Source organism: Ovis canadensis, chromosome 18, assembly GCF_042477335.2.
Source record: "Ovis canadensis isolate MfBH-ARS-UI-01 breed Bighorn chromosome 18, ARS-UI_OviCan_v2, whole genome shotgun sequence".
NCBI lineage: Eukaryota > Metazoa > Chordata > Mammalia > Artiodactyla > Bovidae > Ovis > Ovis canadensis.
Genome location: NC_091262.1, coordinates 19,716,792 through 19,733,364, shown reverse-complemented (window position 1 = coordinate 19,733,364; position 16,573 = coordinate 19,716,792). Strand labels below are relative to the sequence as shown.

The following is a 16,573-nucleotide window of genomic DNA, read 5'->3' as shown; positions in this document are numbered from 1 at the left end:
AACTTGAAGATATAAAAGTAGGAAAATTATAGCAACAAGACAGACAAACAAAGAGGGAATGGCAATATTGTTATTGAACAAACTAAGACTCAAGTCAGAAAGTATTAAATGAAAGAGAAAGAGCTTAAACTCAAAAGCTTTTGCATGGCAAAGGAAGCAATAAACAAAATGAAGGACAACCCACAGACTGGGAGAAAGTATCTGCAAATGATATGACCAACAAGGGATTAGTCTCCAAAATTTACAAACAACTCATGATGCTTAACAGCATTAAAGCAAACAATCCAATCAAAAAATGGGCAGAAGATCTAAATAGACCTTTCTCCAAGGAATACATACAGATGGCTAAGAGGCACATGAGAAGACATTCGACATCACTAATTATTAGAGGAATGCGAATAAAAACTTCAATGACTTATCACCTCGCACCAGTCAGAATGACTGTCATTGAAAATCCACAAACAATAAATGCTAAAGACAGTGTGGAGAGAAGGGAACCCTCCTCACCGTTGGTGGAAATGTAAATTGTTACAGCCACTATGGAGAACAGTATGGAAGTTCCCTAAAAAACTAAGAATAGAGCTACATATTACTGTGCAGTCCCACTCCTGAGCATATATCTGGACAAAAACATGATCCAAAGGGATACATGCACCCCAGTGTTCATTGCAGCACTGTTTACAACAGCCAAGACATGGAAGCAAGCTAAATGTCCAGAGGAATGAGTAAAGAAGACGTGCTACATATATACAGTGGAATATCACTCAGCTGTTAAAATGAATAAAATAATGCCCTTTGTAGCAACAGGGATGGACTTAGAGATTGTCACACTGAGTGAAGGAAGTCAGACAGAGAACGGAAAACATCATATGGCATCCTTGATGTGTGGAATCTCAAAAGAAATGAATAAATGGGCTTACAAAGAAAATTTTTAAAGAAGTTTTAGATTATTCTAGTTCTGAGAAAAATGTTCTGGGCATTTTGACAAGGATTGCATTAAATTTATAGATTGCTTTGGGTGGTATGGACATTTTAACAATATTCTTCCAACCCATGAAAAGAGAGTATATTTCCATTAATTTGTTTGGTCCTCAGTTTCCTTCATCAGTATCTTATTGTTTTCAGGTCATACGTCTTTCACCTCCTTGGTTAAGCTTATTTATAGATATTCTTTTTGATGCAGTTGTAGAAGAGATTGTTTTCTTGAATTCTTTTTCTGATGGTTCATTACTAGTATAAAGAAGTAACATATTTCTGTGTATCCTGCAACTTTACTGAATGCATTTGTTAGTTCTAAATTGGGTGGGTTTTTTTTTTTTTTGGTCTGTTTATGTAGATTTTAGAGTAGAAGCTTTATATATATGATATCATGTCATCTCTAGTTTTATTTTGATCTGAATTTTTCACCTATATCCTTTTCCTCTCACTGAAGAACTGCTTTCAGTCTTTCTTGAAGTACAAGTTTGCTGGCAGTGAATTCCCTCAGCTCTCAGTTTGTCTGAAAAAGTCTTTATTTTCCTTTACTTTTGCAGGATACTATCACTGGATATAAAATATTCAATTTGTGATTTTTTTCCTTTGGGCCCACAAATATTTCACTCTAGTCTTACTGGCATGGTTCTAAGAAGATGTCTATGGTAATCTTATGCTTTTTCCTCTCTAGGTAACATTTTTTTCCAAGATTTTCTTTTTCTTTGGTTTTTTCCAGGTTGAATATGATATTTCTTTTCTTTCTTTTTTACTGAAGTATAGTTGATTTGTAACATTGCTCTACAGAAAGTGATTTTCAGTTTTATATATGCATATATATATTATTTTAAAGACTCATTTTCATTATGGTTTTCACAGGGTTATGCATATGGTTCCCAGTGGTGTACAGTAGGGAGCCTGATTATCCATTCCATATATACTAGTTTGCATCTGCTAATCCCAAACTCCTAATGATCCCTTCCCCACCCTCCTCCCCATTGGCAAGCACATGTGTGTTCTCTGTGAGCCTGCTCTGTTTTGTAGGCAAGTTCATTTGTGGCATATTTTAGATTCCATATATAAGTGATAGGATATAGTTCTTATTTGTAGTGTTTTTGTTTTGTTTTTGTTTTATCCTGCTTGGTGTTGTTAAGTTTCTGGATCTGTGATTAATTTTGTAAAGTCCTTGACCATTATTACTTCAAATAATTCTTCTGCTTTTTTCCCTCCTTTTCCATCTAGTATTCTAACTGTGCATACGTTGCACCTTTAGAAATCATTCCACAGATTTTGGATTTTCTATTTTTTTTAATTCCCTGTGACAATTCTAACATCTGTTATATCTGAGTCTAGTTCTAGGATTTCCTTTGTCTTTTCAGCATGAACTTTTTCTTGCCTTTTGGCATCTCTTAAAACTTTTTGTTGAAACACAGACATTTTGTACTGAGTAATAAGAACTGAGATAAATGGGCCTTTAGTGTGAGATTTTATTTTAGTTTGGCTAGGAGCTGAGCTCTGTTTTATGTTGGCTGTAGTAGGTATTAGACGCCTCAGATTCCTATCCAGATTTCTTTAGTGCCCGTTTTTAATTCTCCTTGCTTGATTTGGGCTTCTCTATATGCTTCTCTTCAGAGAGGTTGCATCTTGCAGCTGTTTTTGTTTTTATTTTTTTTTATTTTTTTATTTTTTTTTGAGCTTTTGTCACTTTATTGTTAATCAATGAATGTTATCCAAAATTATAGATGTAATGTAACTTAATTATACAACACAAAATTATGCTAATGGGAAAAGCCTGTTGGAATTTACCAAATACTCATTAATATATTTTTACATTGCTATATGAACATGTGCTTCTCAACTGCTAATAATAAAAGTTATAATTGGTTTAATGAAAACCCATATTGCAAATAGTTGTTCCTGTTTAGAAAAACTCACACAGCTTTAAAAATGGATTAAATCCATTTTAATCCTAATCTACAAATAGATTATAAACAGCAAATATAACTGGTAATTTTTCAACACTGATATCAAACTGAAGTAGGAATGGTAGTGCACACAATTCAAAATGAAGCAAATTAATAAAAACCCAATAGTAACAGAAATGCATTTCTGTCATAATACTTTCATTCTCTATTTTCTCAAGAGTTACCTTCTATACTCCTATCTAATTTAAAAGCTAGATCTTTGCCTCAATATTCTGTCAAGCCCAGGATGCACTGTTTGTAAATGAGCTTTAGGAGCATGATGGGCCCTCTTCCCCCAGCACCCTCAGGACTGCCCACTGCACCCCCTGCAGGCCACGTAAGATGAGCCCAAGGTTTAATAGTGCTGAGATTTTATTTTATTTTTAAATTTTTATTTATGTTAAAATTTTATTTTATATGTAATACAGTTGATTTACAATATTAGCTTTGAGTGTAAAGTACAGTGATTCATTTATACATATACATATACCCATTCTTTTTCAGATTCTTTTCCCATATAGGTTACTATATTGAGTACAGTCCTCTCTGTGCTATATAATAGGTCCTTGTTGATTGTCTGTTTTATATATAGTAGTGTTTATTCCCATGGACGGAGGAGCCTGGTGGGCCGCAGTCCACAGGGTCGCTAAGAGTCGGACACGACTGAGCGACTTCACTTTCACTTTTCACTTTAATGCATTGGAGAAGGAAATGGTGACCCACTCCAGTGTTCTTGCCTGGAGAATCCCAGGGACGGGGGAGCCTGATGGGCTGCCGTCTCTGGGGTCGCACAGAGTTGGACACAACTGGAGCGACTTAGCAGCAGCAGCAGCAGCAGTATTTATTTGTTACTCTCAAACTCCTAATTTATCCCTCCCACATTTCCCCTTTGGTAACCATGTTTCTTTTTGACATCTGTGAGTCTGTTTCTGTTTTGTAAACAAGTTAATTCAAATCACTTTTTTAGATTCCACATATGAGTGGTATTATATGATATTTGTCCTTAATATACTATAATGATCTCTACGTCCATCCATGTTGCTGTAAATGGCATGATTCCATTCTTTTTTATAGCTGAGTAATACTTCATTGTATATATACTAGATCTTTATCCATTCCTCAGTTGATGGACTTTTACGTTTGCTTCCATCTCTTGGCTATTGTAAATAGTGCTGCAATGAACAGTGGGATGCTTGTGTCTTTTCCAACTATGGTTTTCTCCAGATATATGCCCAGGATCGAGATTGCTGGATTATATGGTAGTTCTATTTTTAGTTTTTTAAGGAACCTCCATGCTGTTCTCCATATTGATTGCACCAATTTGTATTTCCACTAAGAGTGAGGAGGGTTCTGCTTTCTCCACATTCTCTCCAGCATTTATTGTTTATAGATTTTTCTGGTGATGGCTATTCTGACAAATGTGAAATGATACTTCCCTGTAGTTTTGATTTGCATTTCTCTAATAATTAGCCGGGCTTCCCTGGTGGCTCAGTGGTAAAGAATCCACCTGCCAATGCAGGAGATGTGGGTTCAATCCCTGAGTCAGGAATATCCCCTGGAGAAAGAAATGGCAACTGACTTCAGTATGCTTGCCTGGAAAATCCCATGGACAGAGGAGCCTACAGTCCATGGGGTCCAAAAGAGTTGGCCATGACTTAGCAGCTAAATAACAACAACAATAATTAGCCATGTTGAGCATCTTTTCATGTGCTTTTTGACCATCTGGATATATCTTCTTTGAAGAAATGTTTATTTAGATCTTCTGCCCATTTTTTGATTGAGTTGTTTGTTTTTTTGATTTAGAGCTGCATGAGCTGGTTCCATACTGGGAAATTAATCCCTTGTCAGTTATTTTGTCCTCAAATCTTTTCTCCCATTCTGTGGGTTGTTGTTTATGGTGTTCTTTGCTGTGAAAAGGCCTTTAAGTTTAATTAGGTCTCATTTTTTTTACTTTTGGTTTTGTTTTCATTACTCTCAGGTGTGCATGCATGCTCAGTCACTCACTCATGACTGACTGTGTGACCCCATACATTGTAACCTGCCAGGCTCCTCTGTCCAGGGAATTTTCCAGGCAAGAATACTGGAGTGGGTTGCCATTTCCCCTTCCAGGGCATCTTCCCAAAATGCATGGCTTCTCTTAGGAGGTAGATGCAAAAAGATACTGCTGTGATTTATATCAAAGAGTGTTCTGCCTATATTTTCTTCTAAGAGTATTATAATATCCAGCCTTAAATGTAGGTCTTTAATCCATTTTGAGTTTATTTTAGTATATGGTGATAGAGAATGTTCTAAGTTCATTCTTTTACATGTAGCTATTCACTTTTCCCAGTACCACTTATGGTATTTTCTTGGCTCCTTTGTCATAGATTAATTGACTATAGGTACATAGTTTATTTCTGGGTTTTCTATCCTATTCCTTTGATCTATATTTATGTTTTTGTGCCAGTGCCATAATGTTTTGATAGCTGTAGTTTTGTAGTATAATCCTAAGTCAAGGAGCCTGATGCCTCAAACTCCGATTTCTTTCTCAGAATTACTTTGGCTATTCAGAGTCCTTTATGTTTCCATACAAATTTTTGTTCTCAGTTCGGTTCAGTCGCTCAGTCATGTCCGACTCTTTGCAACCCCATGAACCGCAGCACGCCAGACCTCCCTGTCCATCACCAACTCCTGGAGTCCACCCAAACCATGTCCATTGAGTCAGTGATGCCATCCAACCATCTCATCCTCTGGTGTCCCCTTCTCCTCCTGCCCTCAATCTTTCCCAGCATCAGGGTCTTTTCCAGTGAGTCAGCTCTTTGCACCAGGTGGCCAAAGTATTGGAGTTTCAGCTTCAACATCATTCCTTCTGATGAATATCCAGGACTGATCTCCTTTAGGATGGACTAGTTCGATCTCCTTGCAGTCCAAAGGACTCTCAAGAGTCCAGCACCACAGTTCAGAAGCATCAATTCTTCGACACTCAGCTTTCTTTATAGTCCAACTCTCACATCCATACATGACCACTGGAAAAACCATAGCCTTGACTAGACGTTGTTGACAAAGTAATGTCTCTGCTTTTTAATATGCTGTCTAGGTTGGTCATAACTTTCCTTCCAAGGAGTAAACGTCTTTTAATTTCATGGCTACAGTCAACATCTGCAGTGATTTTGGAGCCCAGAAAAATAAAGTCAGTCACTGTTTCCACTCTTTGCCATGAAGTGATGGGGCTGGATGCCATGATCTTAGTTTTCTGAATGTTGAGCTTTAAGTCGACTTTTTCATTCTCTTCTTTCACTTTCATCAAGAGGCTCTTTAGTTCTTCTTCACTTTCTACCCTAAGGGTGGTGTCATCTGCATATCTGAAGTTATTGATATTTCTCCCAGCAGTCTTGATTCTAGCTTGTGCTTCCTCCAGCCCGGTGTTTCTCATGATGTACTCTGCATAAGTTAAATAGGCAGGGTGACAATATACAGCCTTGACATATTCCTTTTCCTATTTGGAACCAGTCTGTTGTTCCATGTCCCGTTCTAACTGTTGCATACAGATTTCTCAAGAGGCAGGTCAGGTGGTCTGGTATTCCCATCTCTTTCAGAATTTTCCACAGTTTATTGTAATCCACACAGTCAAAGTTCTGTGAAAAATGCCATTGGCAATTTGATAGTGCTTGCATTGAATCTGTAGATTGCCTTGGGTAGATACTCATTTTGACAATATTGATTCTTCCAATAAACAACATATCTTTCCATCTGTTTGTGTCATCCTCAGTTTCTTCCTTCAGTGTCTTACAGTTTTCAGAGTACAAGTCTTTTGCTTTTTAGGTAGGTTTATTCCTAGGTATTTTATTCTTTTTGATTCAGTGGTAAATGGGATTGTTTCTTTAATTTCTCTTCCTAATCTTTCATTGTTAGTAGTTTTTGGTATTAATTTGATCTATACTCCACTGTCCTTATGCTGTAGGCCATTTACTCCAGTTATTAATGAGGGAGGGAAGTGTTCTCAATTTTGTGATTTTATCTCACTAATTTAGTGGGCCTTTATCTCTAAGCTGTGACCTTCACGAATTTTTCTTGTCTTGCATAGCTTGCTTTCCCCACTTAGGTGGAATGGGCAGGCCAAAACAGGGTTGGATGGGAAGAATGTCCTTCACTAGCTGGGGTAAGGTGTTAGTAAGCTCTTTCCTCTGGAGAACAGTCCTTTGTATTGAGGATGCTCGGGACATGTTACATAGTGACTACTCTTTTCCCTCTTCCTGAGTAGCAAGGGATCTTTTTTGGATTTTCACCATGACACCTTATAAAGTTCCTGTGTCCTGATCACCCTAATATTGCAGCCCCAGGAGTATCTCACTCTCAGGCTTTTCCACATTTAGCCTCCCCTGCAATTTTAGTATTTTTTTGTCCAGGTAAGCAAATCTCAGCTGTGACCCTCTGGGGCTACCTGTCTTGCCAGATTTTGAAGTTGCAGTTTACCCTATGACCTCAGTTCTCTGGTCAATAGCGAAAAGTTACTAATTTTCAATTTGTTCAGCTTGTTCTTATTATAAGAACAGGAATGAGAACTTCTAGGCTCTTTATGTCAGACATGAAACCAGATGTATTCTCTGTATATAATTTCAGCTGTTTCAAATTTGTGAGGTTTGTTCTTCAGCACAGAATCAGAATATAGTCTGTCCTGGTGAATGTCCCATGGGCTTCTGGGAGAAAAAGGAAGTGTGTTTTGTTACTGTTGGGTGGAGTGTTTTGTATATGTTAGTTAGATTCTTTGGTTCATTGAGTTGTTCAGTTCGTGCTGAGAGGCTAGTAGTTTGGTTGCTGAGAGTAAAAATGTTGAAGTTCCCACTCTTATTGTGAGTTTATCTATTTCTCCTTCCAGTGCAATTATTTTTTAACAGCTTTATTGAGATAGTTTACATATCATGCCATTCACCCACTTAAAGTATTCAATTCAGCAGTTTTTACTATAGTCACAGATATGTTCCGTCAATACCGCAGACAGTCTTGGAACATTTTTCTAACCTGAAGAGACACTTTGTACTCTTTAGCTGTCACTTCTCTGTTTCCCCATACCCCGCCCTAAGCAACTAATTAATTGCTTTCTTTAGAAATTGATGGATTTCTGTGTCCCAATCTTTTGGGTAGGGAGAACAGGCTTCTCTTAGAGGTTTGGGGGATTTGGTTTTTTTGTTTTGTTTTTTGCTCCTGCTTGTTGGTGGTTCTGGGTTGGAAGTGTCTACAGAGTCCTATCTGAGGTATATGGGAGGCAGTAAGGAAGCCGAGGGGATTTACCATTGCTGTGTTGCTTCTCAAGCCCTAGGGTCCTAGGCTGTCTGTTCTTCATTCTGTCTTTCATGGTCTTCCAATGCTTGCTTGTTGTGTTATTTTAATTATAAGAGAGAGGACCTGGGAGCAATGGGACTATTCCATCTTGGTACAACCAATAGCTCCCACCAAAATGCATTTTGCCTCCAAAATCCAAAGGAACCCACAGATATGTATCTGTTTCTTCATAGCGAGCAGTTCTGGATGTAACTCTTCTTTCCGTTTGAAACTTTACCAGTGTGGCAGATACCTGAACTTTTGCAGGCCTTCTCTCTCACCTCTAGTAGGCATGAATTGTATTAAGTATCAGGTGTGTTTGCTATTTCCAATTTGATTTCCCCTCACCAATACATATCTTAATGTTTCAGTGAAGGGACTGCTTTCCTGACCCGCCCAGAGATTTCCAGGTAGTGACTGAGCAGATTACACCTCATTGGATCCACTACAATATCCCCATTTCTCTAAGCCTTTGTTCCTCTTCCTCTGGACTATACAGTGGAAGTTCCAGCATCTCTTTCTCACTGACTGTAGGCCTCTACTGGGTCAAGACTTCTATTAACCATTATAGGTACTCAAACAAACACATTAAATCCTAAGGCCTATGTGAAACACCCTCCTTGGCCTGATCCAGTCTTAGACTTATTCTCACTGGCTAATGTACTTAGACTCCATTGCTCTCCAAATTCCTGCAAATAAAGTTTGGCAAGATTCCTTCACGTATGTAATCTCTCCCAGGAGCAGCTCCTGCAATTAACTCTGAATCATGCTGGGATTTTACTTTCTCTATGGCCCTAGAGGCAGGGAGTATTGTTCGTGTGGGTCCTAAGAAGAAAAATTTCCTTTTTAGGTAACCACACCAGATGAAGTCAGTGAAATCTTTTTATTCAAGTGAATGCTTGTTTTCTTAGAAGGCAAGAAAGGCTGTTTCTAATGTGAAGAAATGTTTAGAGATATTAGAGGTTTAAGGTTCTTATCCTCCTGTCTACACAAAGGTTTCCATCTCAAGTCTCAAGTCCTCACCCTTTCCCAGCCAGAACCTTTATCTTAGCATAAGAGACTTAGCATAAATATTCCTGTAGCTGGCATGTGGTTCTGCAGCTTGTATACTCAGACCTCAGGCATGACACTCACATAGCTTCATAAATAAGAATTCCTCTAAGGCCACCATAGAAACTTTCTGATTCTCTACCTATGCCTTGAATTGAGAGTTTAAGTCACTAAGTTTATCTTTTTTTTTTTTGAGGGGACTTGGGGTTTGGGGGGATCTCTTCAGCAGTCAGAAGGCTCTATCTCCCTCCACAGTCTTTGAATTCATCATGATACCGCAGCAGTCAAGTACCACCACACTTGATCTCCCAGCACCTTATCCTCCACTGGCAGTCTGAGTGACATTCAAGTCATCGTGATACCACAGCTTCAAGTGATCAGTGATGTCCCATTGTTTCCCTAGCAAGGAAGTCATTCATGTCCTCACCAACCCAACCCCAGAATCCCAGTATGATGGACTGTTCCTTAGGCCACACCCTCTAACACACACTAAATCAGCCATGGTACTGGCTGGAAAGCATACATAAGCCGGAATGTTGAAGAGGAATTAATGGTGAGGGACTGTTTATAGGAGTTCAGGCAGGATTCAGAGCACCCACAGGGATGAGAAAGTACCTGGGAACTTACAGCAGTAGGAAGGTTTACTATTCTTAATCTTTTGGCTTAAAGAACAAAGGAAGATCTGGAGGCTGTTGAGAACTAGAGCTGTCAAGAGGGGCCTGCCCAATAAAAGCTCTGGTCAGAGAGGTAGAGAGAGAGTGAGGGGAAATAGTCAACTGTTCCATAAAAGCAGGGGAAAAAACTGGCAAAAGTTGTCAGAATTGAATTTTTCAGAACTCTGGAAATTAACAAAAAGCTTACAGCAATCTGGAGTGCACTTATTCAAGAAAAGTGGCTGGATCTCATAAAGAACAGAGATCTTTGTGATGTTTTAACTTACAGTCCCATCTTCTAGTCTTAACCTTGAAAACTAAGGATCTGAAATCACAGTTAAAACCAGCAAGCTGGCAGCAATTGGAAAAGTGTGGGAGGAAGTAGGAGCATCTTCAAAGGGTGGTTCACTAAGAAACCCTGCTTGCAAGCGTGTCTTTTTATTTCTTCAGTCAGAGTTCACCAGTGCAAAAAACCTCTTCCCTGAGGGTATTTGTCAAAAATTGTTAAAACAATTGCAAGCAATTGCTTAACTTCACAGATGTCTGAGGCAGTGAATAACTGTTGGGCCAAATAATAGACTAAGCGGCCAAAGATGGAGAAGCTCTATACAGCCAGCAAAAACAAGACCAGCAGCTGACTGTGGCTCAGATCATGAAATCCTTATTGCAAAATTCAGACTTATATTGAAGAAAGTGGGGAAAACCACTTGACCATCCAAGTATGACCTAAATCAAATCCCTTATACAGGGGAAGTGACAAATAGATTCAAGGAATTAGATCTGATACACGGAGTGCCTGAAGAGCTATAGAGAGAGGTTCGCATTGTACAGGAGGCAGTGATCAAAACTGTCCCCAAGAAAAGGAAATGCAAAAAGGCAAAATGGTTGTCTGAGGAGGCCTTACAAATAGCTGACAAACGAAGTGAAACAAAAGGCAAAAGGGAAAAGGAAGAATATATACATCTGAATGCAGAGTTCTAAAGAATAGCAAGGAGAGATAAGAAAGCCTTCCTTTGTGATCAGTGCAAAGAAATGGAGGAAAGCAGTAGAATGGAAAAGACTAGAGATCTCTTCAAGAAAATTAGAGATACCAAGGAAACCTTTCATGCATAGTTGGGCACAATAAAGGACAGAAACGGTACGGACCTAACAGAAGCAGAAGATATTAAGAAGAGTTGGCAAGAATATACAGAAGAACTATTCAAAAAAGATCTTAATGACCTAGATAGCTGTGATGGTGTGATCACTCACCTAGACTCACCTAGAACCAGTTGTCCTGGAATGCGAAGTCAAGTGGGCCTTAGGAAGCATCACTATGAACAAAGCTAGTGGAGGTGATGGAATTTCCAGCTGAGCTATTTCAGGGCCTAAAAGATGATGCTGTTAAAGTGCTGCCATCAAATCTGTATGTAGGTCAAGAAGCAACAGTTAGAACCAAACATGGAACAACAGACTGGTTCCAAATGGGGAAAGGAGTACATCAAGGCTGCATATTGTCACCCTGCTTATTTAACTTGTATGCAGAGTCCATCGTGAAAAATGCTGGGCTAGATGAAGCACTGGCTGGAGTCAAGATTGCCAGGAGAAATATCAATAACCTCAGATATGCAGATGACACCACCCTTATGGCAGAAAGTGAAGAGGAATTAAAGAGCCTCTTGATAAAAGTGAAAGAGGAGAGTAAAAAAGCTGGCTTAAAACTCAACATTCAGAAAATGAATATCATGGCATCTGGTCCCATCACTTCATGGCAAATAGATGGGGAAACAAGGGAAACAGTGACAGACTTTATTTTCTTGGGCTCCAAAATCACTGCAGATGGTGACTGCAGCTGTGAAATTAGACAACGCTTGCTCCTTGGAAGAAAAGCTATGACCAACCTAGACAGCATATTAAAAAACAGAGATATTACTTTCCCAACAAAGATCCTTATAGTCAAATCTATAGTTTTTCAGTAATCATGTATGGATGAGTTGGACCATGAAGAAAGCTGAGCACTAAATAATTGATGCTTTTGAACTACAGTGTTGGAGAATACTCTTGAGAGTCCCTTGGACTGCAAGGAGTTCAAACCAATCCTAAAGGAAATCAGTCCTGAATATTCATTGGAAGGACTGATGCTGAAGTTGAAGCTCAGTGCTTTGGCCACCTGATGTGAAGAGCTGACTCACTGGAAAAAGACCCTGATGTCTGGGAAATCCTGGGAAACCCTGGGAAATACTGAAGCCAGGAGAAGAAGAGGATGACAGAGGATGAGATGGTTGGATGGCATCACCGACTTAATGGGCATGAGTTTGAGCAAGCTCTGGGAGTTGGTGATGGACATGGTGCAGTCCATGGGGTCACAAAGAGTTGGAAGAGTTGGACACAACTGAGCAACTGAACTGAACTGAAGGCTGAAAAGGCAGATAGGAGAATGAGGTTTCTGCAGGGGCTTCAAAAAGCACTGACATATTTCTGGGAGTATGTAAGTTCATGTGCATGCATAAGAATGTGGGCATGTTCAGAGAAGACCCAAGAAGGCCCTGAGCTTTCACTTCTGCTGGCAGGAAGTGAGACTCTGCAAGCAGGATGTGAAGGCTAGGGCAGAGTTGTCAGCTGCCTGGTTGGGTGCTAAAAAGTGTGACTGGAGCCCAGTGAGAACTAAAGCCATATAGGAAGGTCCATCCAGGGGAGGTATATCCTCATATCAGCCAAACCCAGCTGGTTAGGGAATCCAGGATTAGTACAAAAATCTAAGACAGGAGAACCCACGGAAGCAGGCCTAGCTCTTGCCTTGAGATCTTTGATCATCCAAGATGATATATGGCAAAACTTCTTTTGAAGGATTGTGGTGACCCAGAGAAAATTAAAGCCCTTAAGAGAAACAAAATGGTTTATCAGTGGTTGCCAGAGACTTGGCAGGGGGTTTGGGGGATGGTGCTTTGCTGCAGGTGGACCCAAGGAACATTTAGAGAGTGAGAAATATTTTATATGTTGATTGTGGTGTTAAATACTTGTACATATTTCAAAATCCATTCAACTGTACACTTAAAATGGATGAATTTTATTCAGTGTTTGTATGTACCTATACCTGTATTAACTCAACTTTTTCTTAAAAAGAAGAAGAAAACGTTCAGCTTTTCTCTCTTCCTGTGGCTGTGCCTCCTACTGTCCTAATTCAGCCAGAAACCAGTCATCAGCAGCTTGGGAGGTAGGGTCTGTAGAGGTCACCTTCTTGGACTACATGTGTGTGTGCTAAGTCGCTTCAGTCCAACTCTGCGATTCTTATGGACTGTAACCCACCAGGCTCCTCTGTCCATGGGATTCTCCAGGCAAAAATGCTCGAGTGGGTTGCCATGCCCTCCTCCAGGGAGGGGATCTTCTTGACCCAGAGATTGAACCCACATCTCTTATGTCTCCTGCATTGGTAGGTGGGTTGTTTACCACTGCTGCCACCACAGAGAAAGGCAAAGACTGGGCTGAGGAATGGGGAAAAGAGAAAACGCCAGCGCAGGGAGTCCTGTGTAATCAACAGTGGGTTATTCTCTCCTCACCAGAGGATAGCACTTCTGGTGGGAAAACAAGGCATCCAGCCACTGGAGCTGCCCAGACTGGCTCACGACTCACTGCAGGGAGATGCCAAGTGGAGTTTGAGATGGGATTCCTCTGCTTGTGGGAGAAGACCCTCAAACTCCGGGATTCAGATTCTGAAGTTACCTCTATAAGCAATCTATGAGAATACATTTGTAGGATAAATCCCTTAAAATTGTGTTTTTTAAACTCTGGTGTATATATATACGTGTGTGTGTGTATATATATATATATATATATATATATATGTTCTAGTTAAATTGGTGACATTTTCAATTACATGATTTTTATAATGTATTTCAAATTCTCTCATTGCACTGCGTCTAGCAAGCAGAATTCAGACCATAACATGGAATAAAGCTTATTTTTCCTTAGCTGCTAACATAGGGGGCTTCCCAGGTGGCACTAGTCGTGAAGAACCTGCCTGCCACTGCAGGACACATAAGAGACTCGGATTCGACCCCTGGGTTGGGAAGATCCCCTGGAGGAGGGCAAGTCAACCCACTCCAGCTAACACAGAGGTGTTGTCTGAAAGGTGCTAGTAAAAGGAGCACATGCATACCTCACCTGATTCCAGTGCTCAGTTTTAAAAGGAATTTACATTTCTATTGTGTGTTCTGTTGACCATACCTAATGCTTTATTTTAACCAAGAAAAAGACTGTCTCTAACGGAAGGAATTCCTGAGTTCCTCTTGAACTCACAGTGTTCATCTCCCCCTCTTTCCCCAGGAGGACAACTGTGAGTTTTGTGGCTTACTGCTGCTCCACCCAGTGTCTGCAGACTTTTGACCTACTGAGTTGATAAACACTCAAGAGCCTCAGGAGTGGTGCCAGCTTGACACTGCAGTTGCCTGCATATCGCACACTGTGCCGCAAAGGGGTGGAGAGTCCAGCCAGCCCAGCAGCCCTTGCGCCCTGCCACACTCGGAGACTACAGGACTCTGGAAACGTCACAGTCGAGCTTCAGAACTGAAATGCCTTCCCCCAAGTTGGAATATATCCTCCCCCAAATTAAGAACCCTTGGTCTTCTGTGTGTTTCTTTTTATGTGAGTGTGTCTCATATGCAGACTATTTAGCTTGATATGCCTCCCCAAATCTAATTTAGAGCAAGTTTCAGCTCCCTGAAGAACTATAATTTGACAGTACAACCAAATTAACTTTTGAACATATACACCTTCAGTGGTACTTGTAATCTTCTCCTCTGTCTTTCTTTCTCCAGTGAGTTATTCCCCAGAGGTTATTCTCCATGTTTTTAACAAATTTCAGCCAACCCTATGACCTCAATAGTATTGAATCGTTGGCAGAGGGGTGGGGGTGGGGGTTGGGAGGTGAGGGGGAGGAGAGAGAGGGTGCCTGAGTTGGCTCCAAGCTGGACTCTAGTAGGGGCTTCACAAGGGTCCTAGCACACACCCTCTGGAAAGTTACAACCTTGTTTATAAAGTTTTGCAACCTATTTTGTGAGGGTTTTAAAAATAAAACTAGACTATAAATGAAATAGACACTTTTGGAAAACTAAAAAATTTTTTTATTTTTTTTATTCCCTCATAAGATTATTTTTTATTTGAGAAGAGTTTGAGGAATATTTGAGGGTTTAAAAGAATCTGATTCTTTTCTTTCTGGATTTAAACATTTTCTGGGTACTGAGAAAGGGAGAAGAGAACACATCAAAATATGACCTCTGGTGTTTCTTGTTAGATGGGTTATGGTTAAACTTACACTGACTTTGAAATATCTTTGTTACATATGATAAACAAGTCTCAGCTACTTCTACTAGTTTTTAGCAAGGTGATTCTAAGTACAGTCTGTGCACATTTATTTAAATACCTACAGCATTAGATAATCTTCATTTTGACCCTGGATTTCTTAAGTACTTGACACACTGTTGTCCAGATAACACTGAGAAAACACAGGAAACGCAGGTCCAAATTCAGCCTTGGACTTTTGCAAAAAGGCCATAAATGGAAAGTGTGAGATTGTACTCTGACATAAGATAATGCTCTTAGTGGAGGACTCACATAGTTGCTCTTCCTTTGAAAGGATGGCATTTTAATGTTGCTTTGCTGCCAGATGTTCCTCTGGTTGCTGTGGACTGATTCTTTTTTCACATTTTTAAAAAGTTTAACTGTACATAGTTTTCTCTAAAGGCAGGACTAAAAGGGAACCAGGAAGGTTTACTTGGTAAGGAAATTATTTTCCAAAAATTTCATATTTGTCAAAAATTTGGTTTATGGAATTTTATTAGCTGCCCTAAATCTGTAATGCTAGGCTGTAACAGTGCTAAAAAATCCTACATCGTTACTGACGAATGTGTGATCTTTTCACAGTCACACCACCTGCTGCCTGGAAAGCAGACTGTACACATAGAATGGCGAAGGCAGAACAGTATCAACTGTATTTCCACTGTTCTTACTTCCTCTTGTCCCTTTCATAACTTGGCCTCTTCAGCCTTAATCTTTCAAAGGCTTATAGTATAATAGGAACTGAAGATCTATATCAAATGTAACACTTCTTTCATCTTTTGGAATAATTGAAGTTTTAGTGTAACCCCTCCATGTATATAAATTGGGAGGTGAAAATGTGGCATGAAATTTCACAAATGTGGTTCAGGCCTAAGAGGCTGCTACCTATCATTTAAGTGACAGTAATATGTTTTCAACATCTTTCTACTTCTCCCTCCACAATCATATGTCTTAAAATGGAGTTGTGAAATTTGATAACCTAATATTCAGGATTCTATTGAAGCAAGGATATGTAATACGAGATTTTACAAAGACAGCTACAATCCAAGCAGCCTCTGTATGAATAACGTAAGTTGAACTCCAGCAGTGGGCTAGGCAGACAACATTTGGATGGTCTTAGCCTTAATCCTGAGACCAGAACCCAATTTGATGCAGAATCCATTTGACTTATTTGGTGCTGTTCATTCACTGGTGTCATTCTTCACCTTTTAATACTATGAAGGAGTGTTGTAGACTGGAGAAGATTTGCCTACATTCTAAATATTTAATTGTGTCAGGAGCTTTGCAGAAAATTCTGAAGTTATTATATATGTGTTTTCCTGAGTA

General features: G+C 39.6%; 1 protein-coding gene across 4 annotated transcripts in view; it reads left to right on the top strand.

The window, feature by feature from the left end:
* LRRC28 (leucine rich repeat containing 28) overlaps positions 1 to 14,525 on the top strand; it is a 201,738-nt gene extending 187,213 nt beyond the window's left edge. For all 4 annotated transcript variants that reach the window (XM_069559247.1, XM_069559246.1, XM_069559245.1 and 1 more), the window contains one exon: positions 14,237 to 14,525. In XM_069559247.1, the coding sequence (XP_069415348.1) occupies positions 14,237 to 14,309 (73 nt within the window). In that variant the 3' untranslated portion in view covers positions 14,310 to 14,525. The remainder of the gene's footprint in view (positions 1 to 14,236) is intronic.
* The last annotated feature ends 2,048 nt before the right edge of the window (positions 14,526 to 16,573 follow it).